This window comes from Sesamum indicum, linkage group LG8 (genome assembly GCF_000512975.1).
Source record: "Sesamum indicum cultivar Zhongzhi No. 13 linkage group LG8, S_indicum_v1.0, whole genome shotgun sequence".
NCBI classification, from domain to species: Eukaryota; Viridiplantae; Streptophyta; class Magnoliopsida; order Lamiales; family Pedaliaceae; genus Sesamum; species Sesamum indicum.
In genome coordinates this window covers 15,858,319-15,875,855 of record NC_026152.1, presented here as the reverse complement: position 1 = coordinate 15,875,855, position 17,537 = coordinate 15,858,319, and the positions used below count along the sequence as shown (strand labels likewise).

Below are 17,537 nucleotides of genomic sequence, written 5' to 3'. Positions count from 1 at the left end.
ATGGGATGAATAGAGATAAAAAAACTTCATTATTTTTAAGCTTATCCTATAAGAGTTGAATATCTGCCTAGCATACTATTAAGCTGTCCATACATCGGATTTGTACTGAGACTACAGATATATTTTCTGTTGAAAAAGTCCCATGTAATCTAGGTGTTGAATGAGAATTTCATCGATTAATATACCAATAATAGCAATATTCCTTGATAGCTTGAGGAAATTTTGAAGATTCCATTGAACTGAGTCAATGAGGCTTCTTTTTACAGCATGAAATTCTTGGGCATTGTGCTAGGACAACAAACACAAACTTAAATTGTGGTTTTGGGATTTTTATTGATTTGAAGCTTATTATTTCATCTTTCTACCATTTGTTTGAATTATGCGTGTTATTTTTTGTATCTTTGCTATAATAATCGAACTTGTATTTCCAGCTCACTAGGGAAGCTTTGATCCAAAGGTTTTTTAGTGGAAACCTAGTTGCTGAAAAATTAGATAGCCTTATGGTTCTTACGTTTGAACATCTTAGATCCTGTGCTGAAAGTGGTCGTCTAGTTCAGGTAAGATCTTGGAGCATGATCTTTAATCTTAAGTGACAATTACGTGGATTTCTCAATCACTTTACCTTCTAATGATGCTTCAGGTGTTTGAGATACTCCTCCAATCATTTCAGAAAACAATATTGACTGCATATAAATCAAAATTTGCGCAGGTATATCTGGCTTTGTGTAAATACGCAAAATTGCCTTGTTATTTTTTCATAGTTCTCTTTCTTACCTGTTGGGTCAATCTCCTTGTATGGCTCTCTCGGGCACACTTTGGCATGTATGTATCACCAGCCTTTTAATACGCTTGCTAAATAATCTTTTGTAGTTTGTCATGTTCTATGCTTGCTCGCTGGATCCTGAAAACTGTGGGAAGATGTTTGCTGATCTGCTCTTAAATATCTTTGTGAGCAGTCTCAATCCTGAGTGGAGGTAAAAGATTAGATTTATTTAAAGTTAATTCTCTATCTCTTATTCCACTTGCAACTAATATCCTTGTTTAGAAGTTAATCTTAGTTTCTTCTCATCTTATTTTTCAGCTTCTGAGGTACTTGCATGTGTTTAATTGTATATTTTTATATGCATAGGAGGCATAATACCAGTTACTTTAGGATAGATGCTTCTGGAACACGTTCTGGTCAAGTTATTCTTGTACCCTTGACAATGAGTAAACATTACCGATGTTTTCATTAACAAAAATCATGTTTTTTGTTTTTTCTGAAGTCAAATTCTGTTCTGAAATAGATGATAATCATTAACTGGTGCTGTTGATCCTGGTGGCAAAACATGTGTCTAGACAAGTGTGTGAACTTAGTATTCAGGAAGTGTTTTTTTGGAATAATTTTGTGATTCTTTCTGGAAACTATGTTGCTTTACTGCTTAACATTGAGTTGCATCTATAACTGTAAAATTAGGATAGAGCCTGCATCAGTTATAGTTGTCTCCTCAATCGTAAGTAATGTTGCCAAAATTTCCTTTTATACCTTCTAAAGTTCTGAAATTATGTGCTTAGAAGAAACATTCTTTCAGTTTTTTTAATCCTTTTCCTTTCCTTGTGTCTCTTGGTTTCATTAGCTTGAAATCTGCAGCTCTAACTTCTTGTATTTGCCTATTGCAGAATGAGTGCTGTTGCATATCTTGCTAGTTATTTGGCTCGCGCAAAATTTGTCCCTGTCTCGTCTGTTGCTGCTATGCTAGAAAGGTTTGAGCATCTCACATTGTTGATATGCATGTTCGCTCCTCAAAGGAAAAAAATCAAGATGAATATATCTGACTCGGTTGCATTTTCTTTTACATGATTTCAGTGTGGTAAACTGGTGTTTTCTTTATTGCAAGAACCAGGAAGGCGACATTAATCCAAAAGCTCATAAAGTATTTTATGCTGGATGTCAGGTGTGTGATAAGTGGCTAAATTCTCTTGTTTGTCAAAATTTAGAGGATATGTGCTTTGGTTGGTCTGAATTCTTGTATACATAGATCTCTTTAGCACGTGCTTGAATTGAGTGTCCCCTCAAGTGGGATGCCAATTTCTTCATCTTTGATTTGTTCTTTTCTCTTGAGAATTATGGTTTGGGTCTTAGTTGGAATTGCTGGACATGGTTTTATGTTTATTGAATCTCGTTGGTTTTCCATATGCTATTTAATGATGCAAATGAGATTAATGCTTCGACTTTTGTGCTCCTTGTATGAAGTGATCATCCAAATTAGTTTTTCAGGTTGAATAAAAAAAAATTGGTCTAGAATCACAAGAATCTATATTGGTGTGGATATAGTTCTTGAGAACTTAATTCTTATCTGACGAATTAACATCTGAAGAAAGAAAGCAAGTTGCCAGTTATAGGATTATGGGGTGCTGATTGATCCTAGGAATTTGACAATTTTTGGCGCCTTTTCGTGTCAAATCAATGTGTGTCCCCCTTGTGTGACATTATTCAAGCAAGAATAACAATAAATGTGGTGAAGGATCTTATTGATGTGCCTCCTATTATTTTATTTACTCAACAAAATTCTCAACATTATTATGAAGAATCACTTATTAAATTTTCTGAGTTTATTGTTGCACTCATGGATGAGTCTCATAATTGACATCTTTCTCACCATCCTATCATTGGTAACACTGTCTCATGTTTTTCTTTTTCTTTGTACACTTTTAGTAGATGAAGTTCTATTCTAAATTTATTTTTCATTGTACATCTGGTGCTAATCGTACTCCCCTTTTGGCCTTTACTCTCCTCTAATTTGGTCATTTTTAAGCTTTGTTCCAGTTATGCATAAGAAGGAAGATTAATGTTGGTACTTACAGAATTGATTACTTAAAGAATAGTTGTTAGTCTACTTTGATTTTTAGCAGCCACAATCATAATCGGTAATCAAAGGTTGATCACTAATTTTTCTGTTTCTAATTGACTTTGTATTTTATAATTAAAATGTCTTATTATCACCATCAATAGGATGTACAGACTGCATGGAAGAAGAGAATCGTGCAAACAGTTGGCTTTTGTTGTCTCAAATTTCATGGATTCTTCTCAGATTTTTCTTCTCATTTTGTCCGACAGACATGCCAGTAATATTTTTCTCAACGCTTATTTACTATTGTGCAGGCAACTATGTATGTGCTTTGTTTCCGCATGAGACAAATGCTTGTTATACCTCGCCTCAAGTCACAACTATGCCTTATGCGTATCGAGGACATCCTTGGCCATCCTTTAAAACCATTGCAGGTGTGCCTGCCATCAATAGTAGAGGAATTTCTACGGCTGGTGAAGGCAAATCACGTTTTTTCTCTACCTCAAAGTTTTGTTGAGTATGGGATGCTAGAATCAGAAAATTCTCGGGCATTCGGTGGGATGGAAAGATTTGACATGTTTTTTCCATTTGATCCCTGCTTACTAAGGAAATGTGACAGGTTTGTCTTAGCTTTTCATCCTCTTCGTCCTTTCTTCCTTTGTTCTTGATAAAGAATGCTGATTTCGTTTGTGTATCGTTTCGAAGTTACATCCGACCAAATTATGTATACTGGTCAATGGTAAGAAGTACGTACGACGAAGATGATGGAGAAGGTACAAGTGATGAAGATGTTGAGGAGGCTTATGCTTCCAGAAATGGGATGAGTATTCCAGATGATGGAAGTGGGAGGAGTTATGATGATGAGGGCCATTCTGATGCCGATGAATTTGACCATTATCTCGACAAAATGTCCATTACGCCTAGAGATTCAAGCAATAAGTTTGGAGGTCGAATGCAGAGATTCATGCAGATGCCCTCTAAGATCAGACCTTCTGCCAGTCCCGAGTCTTTGTGATTCGCCAACATTCAGCTTATTATTCTGAAATTAAAAGCACAATGTTAATGTAGCTCACTTACTATAGATGTGGTATACAATTTGCCAATTTTGATTGGTAGTTCATTTTGTCTGATGATAGTATGTCTAAAGAGTGCACACGCGTGAGATTTGTAAAAGTTGAAATCAACTGAGTTTGGGCTCGGAAAGAAAAGAATCAAATGGAGCCTGAGCTCAAATTTGATTCCTATTCTTTTAATTGGCAAATGAAAATTTTTATTTTGGGTTTTAATTATGTATAGGTGTTCTTGATTTGATAGTGGATTAGTGCGACAATTGAAAATGGTAGAAAAAAGCAACGAAAATGAATTACATATTTTGTTTATGCTTTTGTGATTTTAACCAAGTTTTTAAGAATTCTTCTCTAGCGGTGGATTCCAGTAATACCTTTTTCTCTTATAAAGAAGAGCAGCCAAACGCGCCGTTAGTGGCGATCAAATTGCCAGTCACATCTGTATTCATGAAACTCAGTCCGGTTTCCCGATCAACACATTCCCTTTTTTTTTTTTCATTTTAGAAATCCATCTATTTACATAGCATAAAGATCATTGGATAAAATCAACAGAATCAAGCTCGATTTTTCTCTCAGATTTCAACTTCGAAGTTTCATAGAATGTTCTGCATTCCTTTGTAGCCCTAATTTTAGTAACTATTTTACATAAGCTAAAAACGAGTTTATAATTGGGTTTTATTAGAATCCTCAAAACCAGTCGGCAAAATTACAACTTTGATTCTGCCCAAAACATTGTTTATTTTAATCCTTTATGATTTTGTGAGAATTTCAATTCTTTCAGCAAAAATAAATAATTGGAGATTTTTCCGTATGGGCAAAAAATTTGCAAGAGTCAACTTATCTGCAATCATGTTTAGTCATTTTAGAGGAGATTGAAAGACATTGTCGATTACAAATCGAAAAAGAAATACCAATAAAATATCTTCGATGTCCTCAAAAGTGGCCAGAGATGGTTGCCACATGAACTTCCATTTTCAATTTTCCTACCCATTTGGTAAAAAATCTTCATTTCCCAAAACTCTCCAATTACTCAGGCGGATTTTGAATTGATCTGAAGAATCAAAATTGCACAAAATCATAAATTCCAAAACCAAAATTACCAATACATATGACTGCTTAAAAGGGCAACAAAGTTTACCGCTAACCTGGCATGACTGCTTAAATGAAAATCTGAAAAACCATTCGTCCAAGCTTTTGTGCAAATTGCAAAGACATAGCTGATGCAAAATTGATGAATAGGGCAACAGTGTTGGTGCTGGAACAGAATTAGGCATCTCTATCTAGAAATATGTATCAATATCTATTTCGAGAGTTTGGCAGATAACCTCCCCCGGACAGTGCTCAAATCTGGATGATGTTTGCGAGATTTTCGTTTCCTTGGCTTCCTCGATGCCCCTCTTCGCTCTAAGCGCTGACGACGGATTTCGGGATCTGCCCAGCCTTTTCCCCATTCTGAAAAACTTGAATAAGATTTGCGGGTTTTCATGGACAGCAGCATATCTGCTTCGGGGTAAACATGAAACGGCTGTTGCAAGTCAGACTTCAGAAATTGCAGCCCAGAATCTGTTGGTTCTGGAAATTTTATCTGAACACGGCTCTGCATATTGACGCCAAGAGATAGATGAGCCATCAATGCTATACATGATGAGGTCACCCCGGGACAAATGCTCAAGATAAAAAAATTATGACCTTGAAACTTAAAACAAGCTCTATATATGCTAAGCATAAGATAATTCTATTGCATTGATAAGAAGACTCGGTACCAATTGAACAAACTAATATCGAATTTAGGTGGTCATAAAGATAAAAATGATTTTACAATTCAATTTCACGATGGATGAAAAGATAAAGACCAACGAAATCTAACTTCTAGATTCAGAGACGTAATTTGAAAATTCACTAGAAGTCGTAACAGTCAGTGATCTCGTCCACATCACGGCCAGCTGTTGAGACCTCAATTAATGGAAGAAAATAAATATTTCAATTTGGGATGTGGGAAATGATTATAATTACGATGACTGTACTTCCACAATCTTAATCGAAAATCATACCATGTCATCTCCATCTCGAATAAACCCTCTATCTTCTAATACTCGAGCAAGCCCACGCCACCATATGAAGTCAGTTGTAGAAAATGTGTGATTCTGCAAAAGAAAGGAAGCAAAAAGCTAGGGTTCAAGCAAGGGAGGGCAATATAAAGAGAAGAAGCACAAGAAAGGATAAAAACTTGTCAAAATACAGAATCTTCAAGTTAAAATAACAAAGCACTGGAATGCGGGAAATTGTGCACGCTCTCATCATTCAATTTATAACTAACGAGGATGGATGTGAATATATGCATGCTAACAACTTAGCAGGGCTACAATCAGAGCAAGGTTCAAACAATAGCATGACCGCGGTTTACAAAATTCGAAATGATCTTTTCCACGAAAGCAGTTCAGGAGAGACAGAACAACCACAACAAAAGTTCAGTCAACATGGGTCATATTTCTTAATTTTCACAGCCACAACAAGTAGCTATGAGAGAGCAAAAGAATGGCTAGTTGAGGGTATCAAATGTAAACTTATTTGACTGATTTCACCTTCTACCTTTCACTCAAGTAAAAAAAAAAATTTATTTGTAACCCTTCTTTAATAATTGGTGGGTTACTGCAGGTGTAACTTCTTTGCTCCCGTAACATTCAAACAGCATTAAGATGTTTGTACTTATCATGCTGCTTCAATCATCTTTGGACTTCTCTCTAAACCAGCCCCTAACGGGATACTGTTTGCATGTATTCCTACTCCAAGAACTTGGTTATAAAGTTTGAACACAAATTGAGAGTACTTCACTGGAAGAATCATCTCACTGTCCGTCAATTTCACTTGTTAGCACAAGATTTAGTCATGCTTTTTTTCTAATCAACCATGTTCATAAATTTTTCTTCCAAACTATTTTTTTGAATTCTGTGAAATACAGTTATCATTCGTAGAATAGATGTAAGTTGCTGAAACTTTAATTAGAGTTCTTGATCTCTTCTAAGTTATTAAGTTTAGAGGACATCAATACACCAAAGTACTAAAGTTGGCAGTCTAGTTGCATCAATAAAGGCTGTCAAAGGAGGTAGCCACCCACTCCCAGAAAAAAGAATCTCGCTTGCCCCATTCCATACTCACACACAAGGCCATGCATATGCATATGGCATTAAAAGTTTTTGGTGTTCCTTCAACTTTGAAATCATATTGCTCCAAAAGATTTAGAGTGACACATGGGATTTCGTAATCCGCTAAGATAAAAAGATAATATGAATTAATACACATCTCAAAAAACAAAAATCTTTCTGCACACACATCTCCCATATAATTTCTTCAATATATACCCCAGATGCACGTTCAGACAATACGCAACTTTTTTGCTTATACATTTTAGAGTGTGTCTGGACATGTAACATATTGGCCCGCACGTATATTTGTTATTTAGCACAAATACCTGTTCCCTTAGCCTACTGACCAGTGCCCTGATATTAGGTTTTTCTTTTAATATCCTGCCTTTGAGATCATCATCACTCGAGACATCTTGCCAACTCTCATGTCCCTGAAATCAGTATTAACTTCATAAATATGTAATGTAATACAGGCAGATGACCAGAATAGTAGGATTCCCATGCAAACCAATATAAGCTATAATATGCTTATTTTAAAATTCTTGGCAAAATACAGGAAAATAATAGAATAGAAAAGGCAATGATAAAAAAGTATGCAAGGAGTCGAAGCTACCCACATGATTCGCGGCAATAAGCTGCAAGAGTGTTGTCGCCTCAACTTTCAAATCCTGATTTTGTGGAGGCCCATTAATACAGACATCACATCTGGGCATAAGAATAAAGCCGTTAAGTAAGTCTAGGTCAAACTCTGAGGAAAATTAGAATATAATAGATGAGCATAGATAGTTTAGCTAGAGCAGAAAATGAAAATATTGATACATTACAACTGGTATTACCAGATTCAAGATGTGTTCCCAATTCAGGACCTACCGTGTTAAGGAAACACATACATCGAGCACCGGCTCTCAGTTCTGAAGAATGGATGGGGCATATAATTGCAGCACAAAGAATGAGAACTGGGGACCTTTTCCAAGATTCTTATTAGCACCATTATAATTCCACGCCAACCTTGTCTATCCTCAAGCATTACAAATACATGGACTAAGCAATCTTGATCACAGCTACACTATTGAGCTTAAAAGGAAAAAGGGGGAAAAAGAATAGGACTAGTGCAATGGAAACTGGATTTGTCTAAAAACCACTAAATAGATTCAATCTGATCTACTGCAGCTTCTAACGTGTCTAAGAAGTAGATCAGGCTCCGATCAAGACCTGGAAACAAGCCCAAGTCCATTCAGAGATGCACCTGTAGTTACATGCAAAAACACCAATTGCCGCAACCATTACAACTTAAAACTTCATATACGCAGGATAAACTAACCATCTGTACGCTTCGGATTTAGCAGCAATTACAAGTTCCTTCATCTAATTAATTTATCACGAGGAAACAGTTTTATGCTTCTTCAGAGTAGATTAGTAGTATGGTCTTTCAAAATATAAATAAACAATAGCTAGAGTGCAACAGCATATAAATATAAAAAATATTTTCATCAACATAACCAAAATCTTGAAATCAATCAGCCTTATTTAATTTCTCAGATTACACTCATTATAAAAGAAGTATGCTTGCAGAGGAAGCATCTAATTTGATTAGATAATGATTAAAAACCAAAAAAGAAGAAGAACAAGAAGAACATGACATACAAGAGACATCTCTGCTGGGTAAACTCCTCACCAAAGTATTGTACAAGCATTTTGGCTCTGCAACAGGAAGTATTCATTCCATATCTGCAAGGAGCAGGAAAAACTGATATATCATGTCGAAGCATGTGAGAGAGAATGTGGTGGTGACATGTAAAAGATTGGCATTCACCTGAAGCAATCAGATAACATCTTATATGCTCGCTTTGTCTGTTCTTCACTTCTTTGACTTGGTAGAAGTGTGGGTATTCTTGATAGATTTGCATAGAGGACTGCTCAACAGAGTGACCAATGATATTAAATACATGTATAGTCCTAATTTCAAAGTTCACAAAATTGATTCAAAATTAAAGCATATTCACCACAGTCTGCCAATTTTCCATCCCGGCCTGCACGCCCAGCTTCTTGGTAATATGCTTCCAAGCTCTATATAAAAAACAACTAGTTAAAGAGCATGTGAGAAACACACTTGTCTACAGAAACAACAAACTCTAAGTATAGCACAAAACAAAAGGTAAATATAGATAATTCAAAAATAAAGGAACACTAGATACGAATTTTCAATGAAAGAAATGCTTGATAGATCCTAAAATTGCAGTGAAGAAATAGGCACGAAGAACTTATTATTTACGTAGAAGCAAAAGTAAATTACCATTTTAGGAAAATTGTAAATGATTTCAATGAAACTGTCTTAAGATTAATACGAAATTGGATATGCATCGCGAATACAAATGCAAGACATAGACCTGTGGCCAACCATAATGAATGATTCTTCGGACGTTTGATTTGTCAATACCCATTCCAAAAGCAACAGTTGCAACAACCACCTACAGAGAGAAAAAAGATCTATCACTTTATGATTGAGCTAATCATATGCCAGTATCAAATTCTAAAAGTAATTTTATATACAGAGAGTTGGAACCCCTCTTGCATAAAAATAAATACATCTATACAAGGTAGGCAAGATATAATTCCAGCCTTAAATTGACACATTAATATGCTTAGCTTTTCCAAAAAGAAGAGCCCATATTTGACATAAGATGCACAATATAAACAAGCACCCGGAGACCAAAAGCACCTGCTAGACCTTTGTCACTCTGTTGATTACCCTCCTATAAACTTATCAGTATCTCAATCATATTACAATACCTCGGATGCAATACATTTTTCCACCCAAAATATAATTAAACATAATAGGAGCATCACAATTGGTTGTTCAATTACTCAGTTACCTGTAACTCATCTTCATGAAATTCTTTGTGAACCTGCCGGAGATGTGACTTGGGCAACTACAAGGAAAGAAAAGAAGATCAGTCACCAAATGGACCTCAAAAATGGATGGAGGCAATAAACTTCAATTTTAACACAGGCACAAGAATATGGAAAATGCTTTATATGTCGAATGACCATGAAAAATCATTTGAACAGTGAACTTTTACGTGAAGACAACAAAAATAAAAAGAGGAATAGAATGTCTTGAAGGTAAACCTGAAAAATTATGCACTTTTACTTTTTCCATGTTTACTGATAGTTTTGTGCCTACCAAAAGATTAACAAACATCTATTTAATACATGCTAGAAGTACTATAAAATGGATAATATTGTTTAACCAAAACTAACTATTTAAACATATGGCAAAATAAGCAGAAGAAACTAGTACCTTGGCATTATATGCAGCAGCCTTTACTCCAAACCTTGAGAGGAACTTTGATAAGCTCAAAGTTTCTTTCCTTGTCGGAACATATATAATTGTTGGTCCCTCGTCCAGATGTTCTTGATGGAGTGGTAATGCTTCTTGTGCTTTTCTCGGGAGATTCTGTGAATCCGGAGTCCCGCAATCATTGAATTTTAGAGGTGGCTGTCCACAAAATTCACCACAAGAAACTATACCGATTTCAGTTACCACAACACTGGAAATAATAAGATTATTACGGGGTGTGATTTTCCTCAGATTGGTATACATTCGCACACTCTAAGGTTTGTAAAATCTTATACACCCAATTGCAAAATGTGAAAAAACACAAATGCCTAATATATATCCGAGCAAAGAAATGATCTGTGGACTTAAATGTAAGCCCACCCAACCCTCCGTCATCCCCATCCTCCCATTCCAATCACTCAAACCCTGCCAGACCCCCTTCCTCGGCACCACATTGCTGAATTTAAGATGAACAGTTATTTAGTATACATATGCAACACTTTTTTATACTATGGATCTATTTGCATATTTTTATATGCATATTATTAAGCTCATTCTTTTGGTGTCAGCCTAAGAAGAAAGTAGACATCAATATGTTGCCCTTTCATGCTACATAAATGAGAACTAGAATGATTGAAGAGCGTGGACTTGCCAGGAGGTCCAAAAACCTTATCCAACTAATAGGGAATGGAGCCCCAAAGTAGGACTTAAACACATCTTCAAGCTCATGAAAAGTGATAACCGATCAACAGAAAAACTTCTAATAGATGGGAAGGATGCATATGACTCGGGTTTGCACATAGCAATAGTTTTCATTTGCCTTCGTCCATGTAAGCACATTCATTAAATCTCAGGCACTAACGTCCTCTTTCAAGTTTAAGAGAATTTAAAATATAGTATACTAAACACATGTCAAATTATCAGAGAATCATTTTCCATATGCAATAATTATACAGCAACCTGCAGACGTAACACATAAAAAAGGTTGAATGATTGCAGAATTAGATCAATACCATCCAAATCATCTACTTCTTGCACTTGATCACAATCGTCTTCAAGGTATTGAACTGACAATTCTTTCTCATTTGGAGAGGTCAAACAGCCATCATCATCTGAAAAGTCACAATCATTAGTATCATGTAGTTTATTTGTGCACATTTCATCCGGTCCACACATGCTACCATTTAACCAGCCACTTGAGTATTTTAAGGAACTTTCAGGATTCTTTGGGGTCAATTTGTGGACTGTTTTCTTGTTTTTGGTGTATAACCTTATCAACTCACTGAAATCCTTCTCATAGGAAGATAAAGATGATGTTCTACTATGCTTCACCTGCAACCAGTGAATAATATCTCATTATGAAATAAAATGTGACATCCACAATTTACGTTTTTTTATAATTCAAGTCAATTATACAATCGTAACAACTATAAGAATGGCAATGATATGCTATGGCAGCAATAATAGCCAGCAGCAGTAGCAGTAATAACTATAAAAATGATATAGCAGAATGATGATGGGATAAAGACTGTGGCTTGCAGTAGAAACAAAATCTGGAAAGCAATTATCCGAATGTGCCACCATAAAGAAAGCAACACTAACCGAGAAATGAAGATTTGGTCGGAAAAATGAAGTCATGACGGTTTTTGTCCCCTTCGACATGCATAATGACTTCAGTATATCTTCTCGAACGTGAGCAGTTGCAGTAGCAGTCAGGGCCATCAATGGAATGTCAAACTTCAAGAATTTCAAATTGTCAGCTCTGAAGCTCTCTCTTAATACAGACAATCGCCTAAAATGTATGGGAAGAGATCAAGAAGAGATCATGGTAATTGGTCACATTCACATGTTAGAGTCTCTTAGTGGAGCAAAAGTTTGAGACTTATATTTGCTTGAGGAGACATAAATGTGTCTGTACTAGTATGTGTTAGAGTTGGAGCCTGATCCAACAATATAACTATACCAAACTGTAATTTTATAGTATTTTATAAGCACTCAGCACTCTATTAGAAATAATTGCCCATCCATGTGTTTGACTCATTCTTACACATGTTTCACAATCCGTTCTGCTATTGCCCTACAATATGAGCTAGACGCATGCTGATTGTCAAGTGTGGTTAACCATCTTTATACATGGCACTTTGGAGAAACCTTAATTCTTCCATATCGCATGCAGCATATGCACATTCATGTAACCAACATTATGCAAAAAATTTAAAATTTGAAAAATTTATCATCATGATATCAAGTTATTACAAGTGGCACAACACCAATGTTTTCTCTCGCTATGGTAGCTTAAGATACTCATTCATTTAAAAAAATTAGACGACTCATTTTGACCCCTTAATATTTTAAAAGGTTTCAAGTATTACCACCTTAATTTCTATGACTTACTTTATGAATTCTTGTTGTACTTTTTCTACAAAGTTCTGTAGAGTCCTAGAACTACCAACTTTTCTTTTTGTTGTAGTTTCCCTAATGCCATATGTGATATGCTGGGAATACATTAGAAACCTCAAATGTATTGGGAGATTAGTTGCACGGAATATGCTGGCTTTTTATAACTGATATAAAAAGTGACATAAACTAACTAGATTTACTCACATCAGAATTAGTTTTGAGATACAAAATCATTTGTGCAAGCACGAGTCTAGATAAAAAGCTCTCAAGCTATTTCAAGGATGAGATGAGCTTCTCGAGCTCAAGCTCATCTATAAGTCTTCAAAAGTTTGCAAGACCAGCAACATTTCTATTAATTTTAAATAAAATATTTTGTTTATGGAATTATATCATATGCAAATAATATTTAAAATATTGTACAACGTATTAGCATAATATTCACTCAATGTTTCACTCTTCTAATTATTTATTCCAGAAAAAATAATAACAATTTAGTAATGATACTATATTTTCGTTGATATTAGCAAGGCTTCGAAAATAAATTGAATTAATGCATATTTTGTAAGTCCTTATTTTTTGTAAATAAGTATTCAACATGATGTATGTGTTTTGTTACTAATCTTAGGTTAATATCATCTATCAAATCTTTATACTCAATATATACTTTTAGAAGAATAAATTGTAATTATGATATTCTAAGACATAAAATATTAACTTTTTCTATTTATCTAATATTTTCTAATTTAGTAAATATAAACTTTTACAAAGATATTTATGTGTATATATAATTGAATGAATGAATTTTTGTAAATCCATGTTAAGATGTTAACTCACATAATTCAATATTAAATTAATATAATATAATAATGACAATAGAAATATAAAAAGATTATTTGTATTAACGAGCGGGAACCGTCAAAGTATTCGTGTAAATAGGTATAGTCCATGGAATCACAGTCAATTTCTTGTGCTGGACATCAAGCTCGAGCCTTAAAAATGAGCTCTTTTGAGCTTGAACTATTGCTTAAGGTCCAAACTTGAAAATTTTGTTGAGCTCAAGCTCAACTTGTTAATGCACCCAATTTGGTAAGAGATAGTTTGATACATAAACATGACCTATACAGATCTTTAAAAATAGCTACTTCTACTATTGTTGCACTTGAAGTGTTGGGGCTTAAACTATTGCCCATTTCTTGTGGCTCATCGGTGGCTAAAGTTTCAAAGTAGACATCAACTCAATATTCACTGCAAGAACATGCATGAATTAGGCAGTAAGCATGCAAGAATTAACCTGCAGATAGGAACTTAAGATAGATTAAAAATATTATGAGAAGCACTAAGCCAATGTGTGAATGGTTAACAAGATACATCTACTAATACAAGAAGCTATTAGGTGGAATACATCAGCAGCAATTGTCAAGATTTACATTGAAGCAAGCTTAAGATAAAACCAATTTCTGGAACTGGAAACGGACAGATATGACACTAATTCACATGTTCCTCAACCTCAAATTCAGAAAACTCAATGGAAAAGGTTGCATGAAGAGAAGAATGATTCCACTTCCAACCATTAAGATTCAGGTAGAATCACATAAGACATGCTTAAGGTAACAGTTGAACTTTGAAAGGAGGGGAAATGAAGAATATAAACCTGTAGTCAGGTCGAAAATCATGACCCCACTTAGAAACACAATGAACTTCATCAATTGCAAATAGAGCAATGCCACGACTTTCCGCAAGGCTCTGAAGTGGTTTTATGAGTCTGCAGAACAATGAATGAGTTTTATCATCAAAAACTGGAAGATGCATTTTAAAAGAAGATGAAACAGTAGAAGTCAGTTCACCTTAAAATAGTCTCTGGGCAGACATAAATAATATTATATGCACCACTCATTGCTTTCTTTTCAACACTTCTGTCAATTTGACCAGATCCTAGGAAACAAGCTGAAATCCCATGTTTTCCTAGCTTCAAGCATTGATCATGCATCAAGCTAATTAATGGTGAGATAACTACCACCACCTTCCCCGATAATAATGCTGGAACCTGAAAACATAATGATTTTCCTACAAAACAGGAAGTTGTAAATTGCAAATGTCCTTGTTTAATGGAGATAAACAAACAAGTCCATAAAGGGCCAGATTGAAATACCAGATCCTGTTGCAGCGAGCACTAAACAGTCTTGGTGTTCTAACCAAGCTGCCAGAACTTCTTTCTGAAAGCCCTTCAAGGATGAAAAGCCAAAATGTTTGCGGATTAGATTATTCACCTTATTTTCCCAATCAATGCCAATGATTTGCTCATCTTTGCAATAAGATGGCAACAAGAAAGCTTCTGCACAGAGATCTGAAGAAGTGTCCGTGACTGAGGTAACTTCTGGTCCTTTCACATGTCCTAACAGGTAATCTGTTTTGGAGACAGATGCATCATATAGACCTTTAGTCTTGCTTCTTTTGGGTCCAGATGCCAATTTCAGGTGTTCTGTTATGTTGAGTTGCCGCAGTTTGGCAGAAGGTTGCAATGAAGAGGTGGCTCTTTTCCCCAGGATTTTGTTTTTTGTGAGACCCACCACACTAGTTGAAGCACCTGCATTGTTTCTATGAGAGTCATTCAAGATAAAATCAATTGCATTATCCAATGATGGACCCACTGCTTTAACTGCTTCTGTAATATCTGAGATATCAAACCCCATATCAACTAATTCTGCGATAATCTGATCGGAAGTTATGTCATTGCCGTCCATGGTGCATAAACTATTTCCAGAACAAACATAAGAAACAAAATCAATACCGAAGATACAAAGGAAAAAATACAAATAAGTATGACATAAATAAATCAGTGCAACATCAAACAATTTCAGTTGAGACTCCTTTAACATCTTAAGAGTATATATGCAACTTAGCTAATTGCCTATATACAGAAGTTCATGTTAGAATTTATCAATTAGATTTTACAAAGCAACTGAAAAAAAGCACGTAATTTTATGATTTTGATGATAAACCAACTAAATTTAAATTTAGAATTTTTATGAAGTCCAAAGTTCTAAAAAGGCCATGACAATTGTCAAGTAATAACTTGAGATTTGAGGCAATTTTGAAATATGTGCATATAAAAATGCAGAAAGGTATGCATTAACGGCGTACATTCAAAAATAAGAACCAATATTCGAGTTAGAAATGTCTGATGGCATGATTGGGGAGGTAAGATTCGAATTCACTCTACTCTGCTAACAAATATCAACCAGATTATTATCAAGTATCAACTATACTTCAATTCTTCCAAGTGTATATAGGTTTTTATGTGTACAACATCAATTGGCTACAAAAGTTACAACGCTGTTGGGCCTGCATTGCACGTGAAACTTGGATTATCGCTAAAAATAATCAAACAGAGTAAAATAATCAAATAACATTTAGCTCCAGAAAATATAAACTTTGGACTGGCACACGGGCATGACAGCAACCAATTCAACAAAATTCCAGAACAAAAAACTATATAAAAACGGAAGTTACACGTATTCCATATGCTCTACACAAATTATAGAAATCAGTAGAATCATATTGAACAGTATTTCTCTATCATTTTGAGGAAATATCCACACGTTTGTGGAAATATATTGGAAATTTATGCTTTTCGTCACAACATTTTAACACCAAAAAAATTAACAGAAATTTAAGGCCTGATAAATGGAGTGGAGAGGATACCTGGGAAGAGGGCTGAGAAGATGGTGAGCGCGCCAGAAGCCACAGTTTATAAAGATATCTGGAAATTGGCACCAGGGACTGTTTACGTCGTCGTATCACTCATTTTCAGGCTCTTTTGTTTCTCTTCAACTGAACAAAAAGAATCCTTTTTTATTTTGTTTTGATAATTATACACAATATACAAAGGGCCCATTTACTACTTTGGGCTTTGGGTTTGGGCCATTTACTACTTTGGGCCTTGGATTTGGGCCATTTACTACTTTGGGCCTTGGATTGGGTCCGATAAATGGCCCCAATCCAATCTAATCTATCGTTTATTATAAATTTGATGGGTTCAGTACAATTTGATTAGTTCAGTATTAAAGTTAGATAACATCGTTGATAATCATCTTTTTTTAGGATTATTTACAAATCCCTTGAATATGTTGAATGATGGAAATCAATCAAACACATTTTTAAGTCTCCTACAAACAGTTTTAGGTTCAAATCTGTAAGGGTTCAAAATTTCCTCTTCTATTCTTGTAATTCTACATTATTAGACTGCGTGGCTATTATTATTTGTTTCATAGACCGTCATAAAATTATCGTACCACCACATCTGAATAAAAGCTTTGAATCTGGTACTTTTAAATGGAACAATCTCTAGTCCATCATACTTTTAAGATAACAAAGCATATGATTGATTCCATTTTATTGACTTTACATGAACGAATAACTATATCTTGTTAATGAATTAACAATTAAAGTTTTGTATGATTAGCAAGATACGATGATGCTCAAATTATAACAAAGTATCATATTTCAAAATCAATTAGTTATTTATCACTTTCTCCAAATCTGAAATGGTGATTGTTTGTGACTAATTCCTTACAACCATTGGATAGTTCAATAAATATGATTTGCCCATGTGGAATGAAGTTAACACCTTTGCTAGGTAAGCTATTTGATGCATAAAGATTTCATTCTTTAAGTGTTCAACTTGCAATACAAGGAAATATTTTTTTCTGTCTGATGGGGTAATTTTCAAAAGATTAAAATGTCCCTGTCTTTTAAAGGA

At 34.9% G+C, this 17,537-nt stretch overlaps 2 protein-coding genes across 2 annotated transcripts in view; one reads left to right on the top strand and one right to left on the bottom strand.

Moving 5' to 3' along the window:
* The window catches only part of LOC105168913 (RNA polymerase I-specific transcription initiation factor RRN3), an 8,440-nt gene extending 4,326 nt beyond the window's left edge, over positions 1-4,114 (top strand). Inside the window, exons 9-15 of the mRNA XM_011089114.2 lie at positions 432-557; positions 641-709; positions 871-974; positions 1,660-1,743; positions 1,847-1,934; positions 3,143-3,447; positions 3,534-4,114. Of these exons, the coding sequence (XP_011087416.1) occupies positions 432-557; positions 641-709; positions 871-974; positions 1,660-1,743; positions 1,847-1,934; positions 3,143-3,447; positions 3,534-3,843 (1,086 nt within the window). The 3' untranslated portion in view covers positions 3,844-4,114. The remainder of the gene's footprint in view (positions 1-431; positions 558-640; positions 710-870; positions 975-1,659; positions 1,744-1,846; positions 1,935-3,142; positions 3,448-3,533) is intronic.
* LOC105168912 (ATP-dependent DNA helicase Q-like SIM) lies at positions 4,968-16,606 on the bottom strand. The gene is given in 18 exon segments (XM_011089110.2): positions 4,968-5,360; positions 5,363-5,492; positions 5,947-6,039; positions 7,365-7,469; positions 7,656-7,743; positions 8,683-8,766; positions 8,852-8,951; positions 9,042-9,105; positions 9,426-9,506; positions 9,912-9,968; positions 10,340-10,563; positions 11,392-11,490; positions 11,560-11,710; positions 11,981-12,170; positions 14,430-14,540; positions 14,623-14,842; positions 14,928-15,529; positions 16,481-16,606. Coding segments are annotated over 17 exon segments (2,574 nt in total). The 5' UTR covers positions 15,520-15,529; positions 16,481-16,606; the 3' UTR covers positions 4,968-5,175.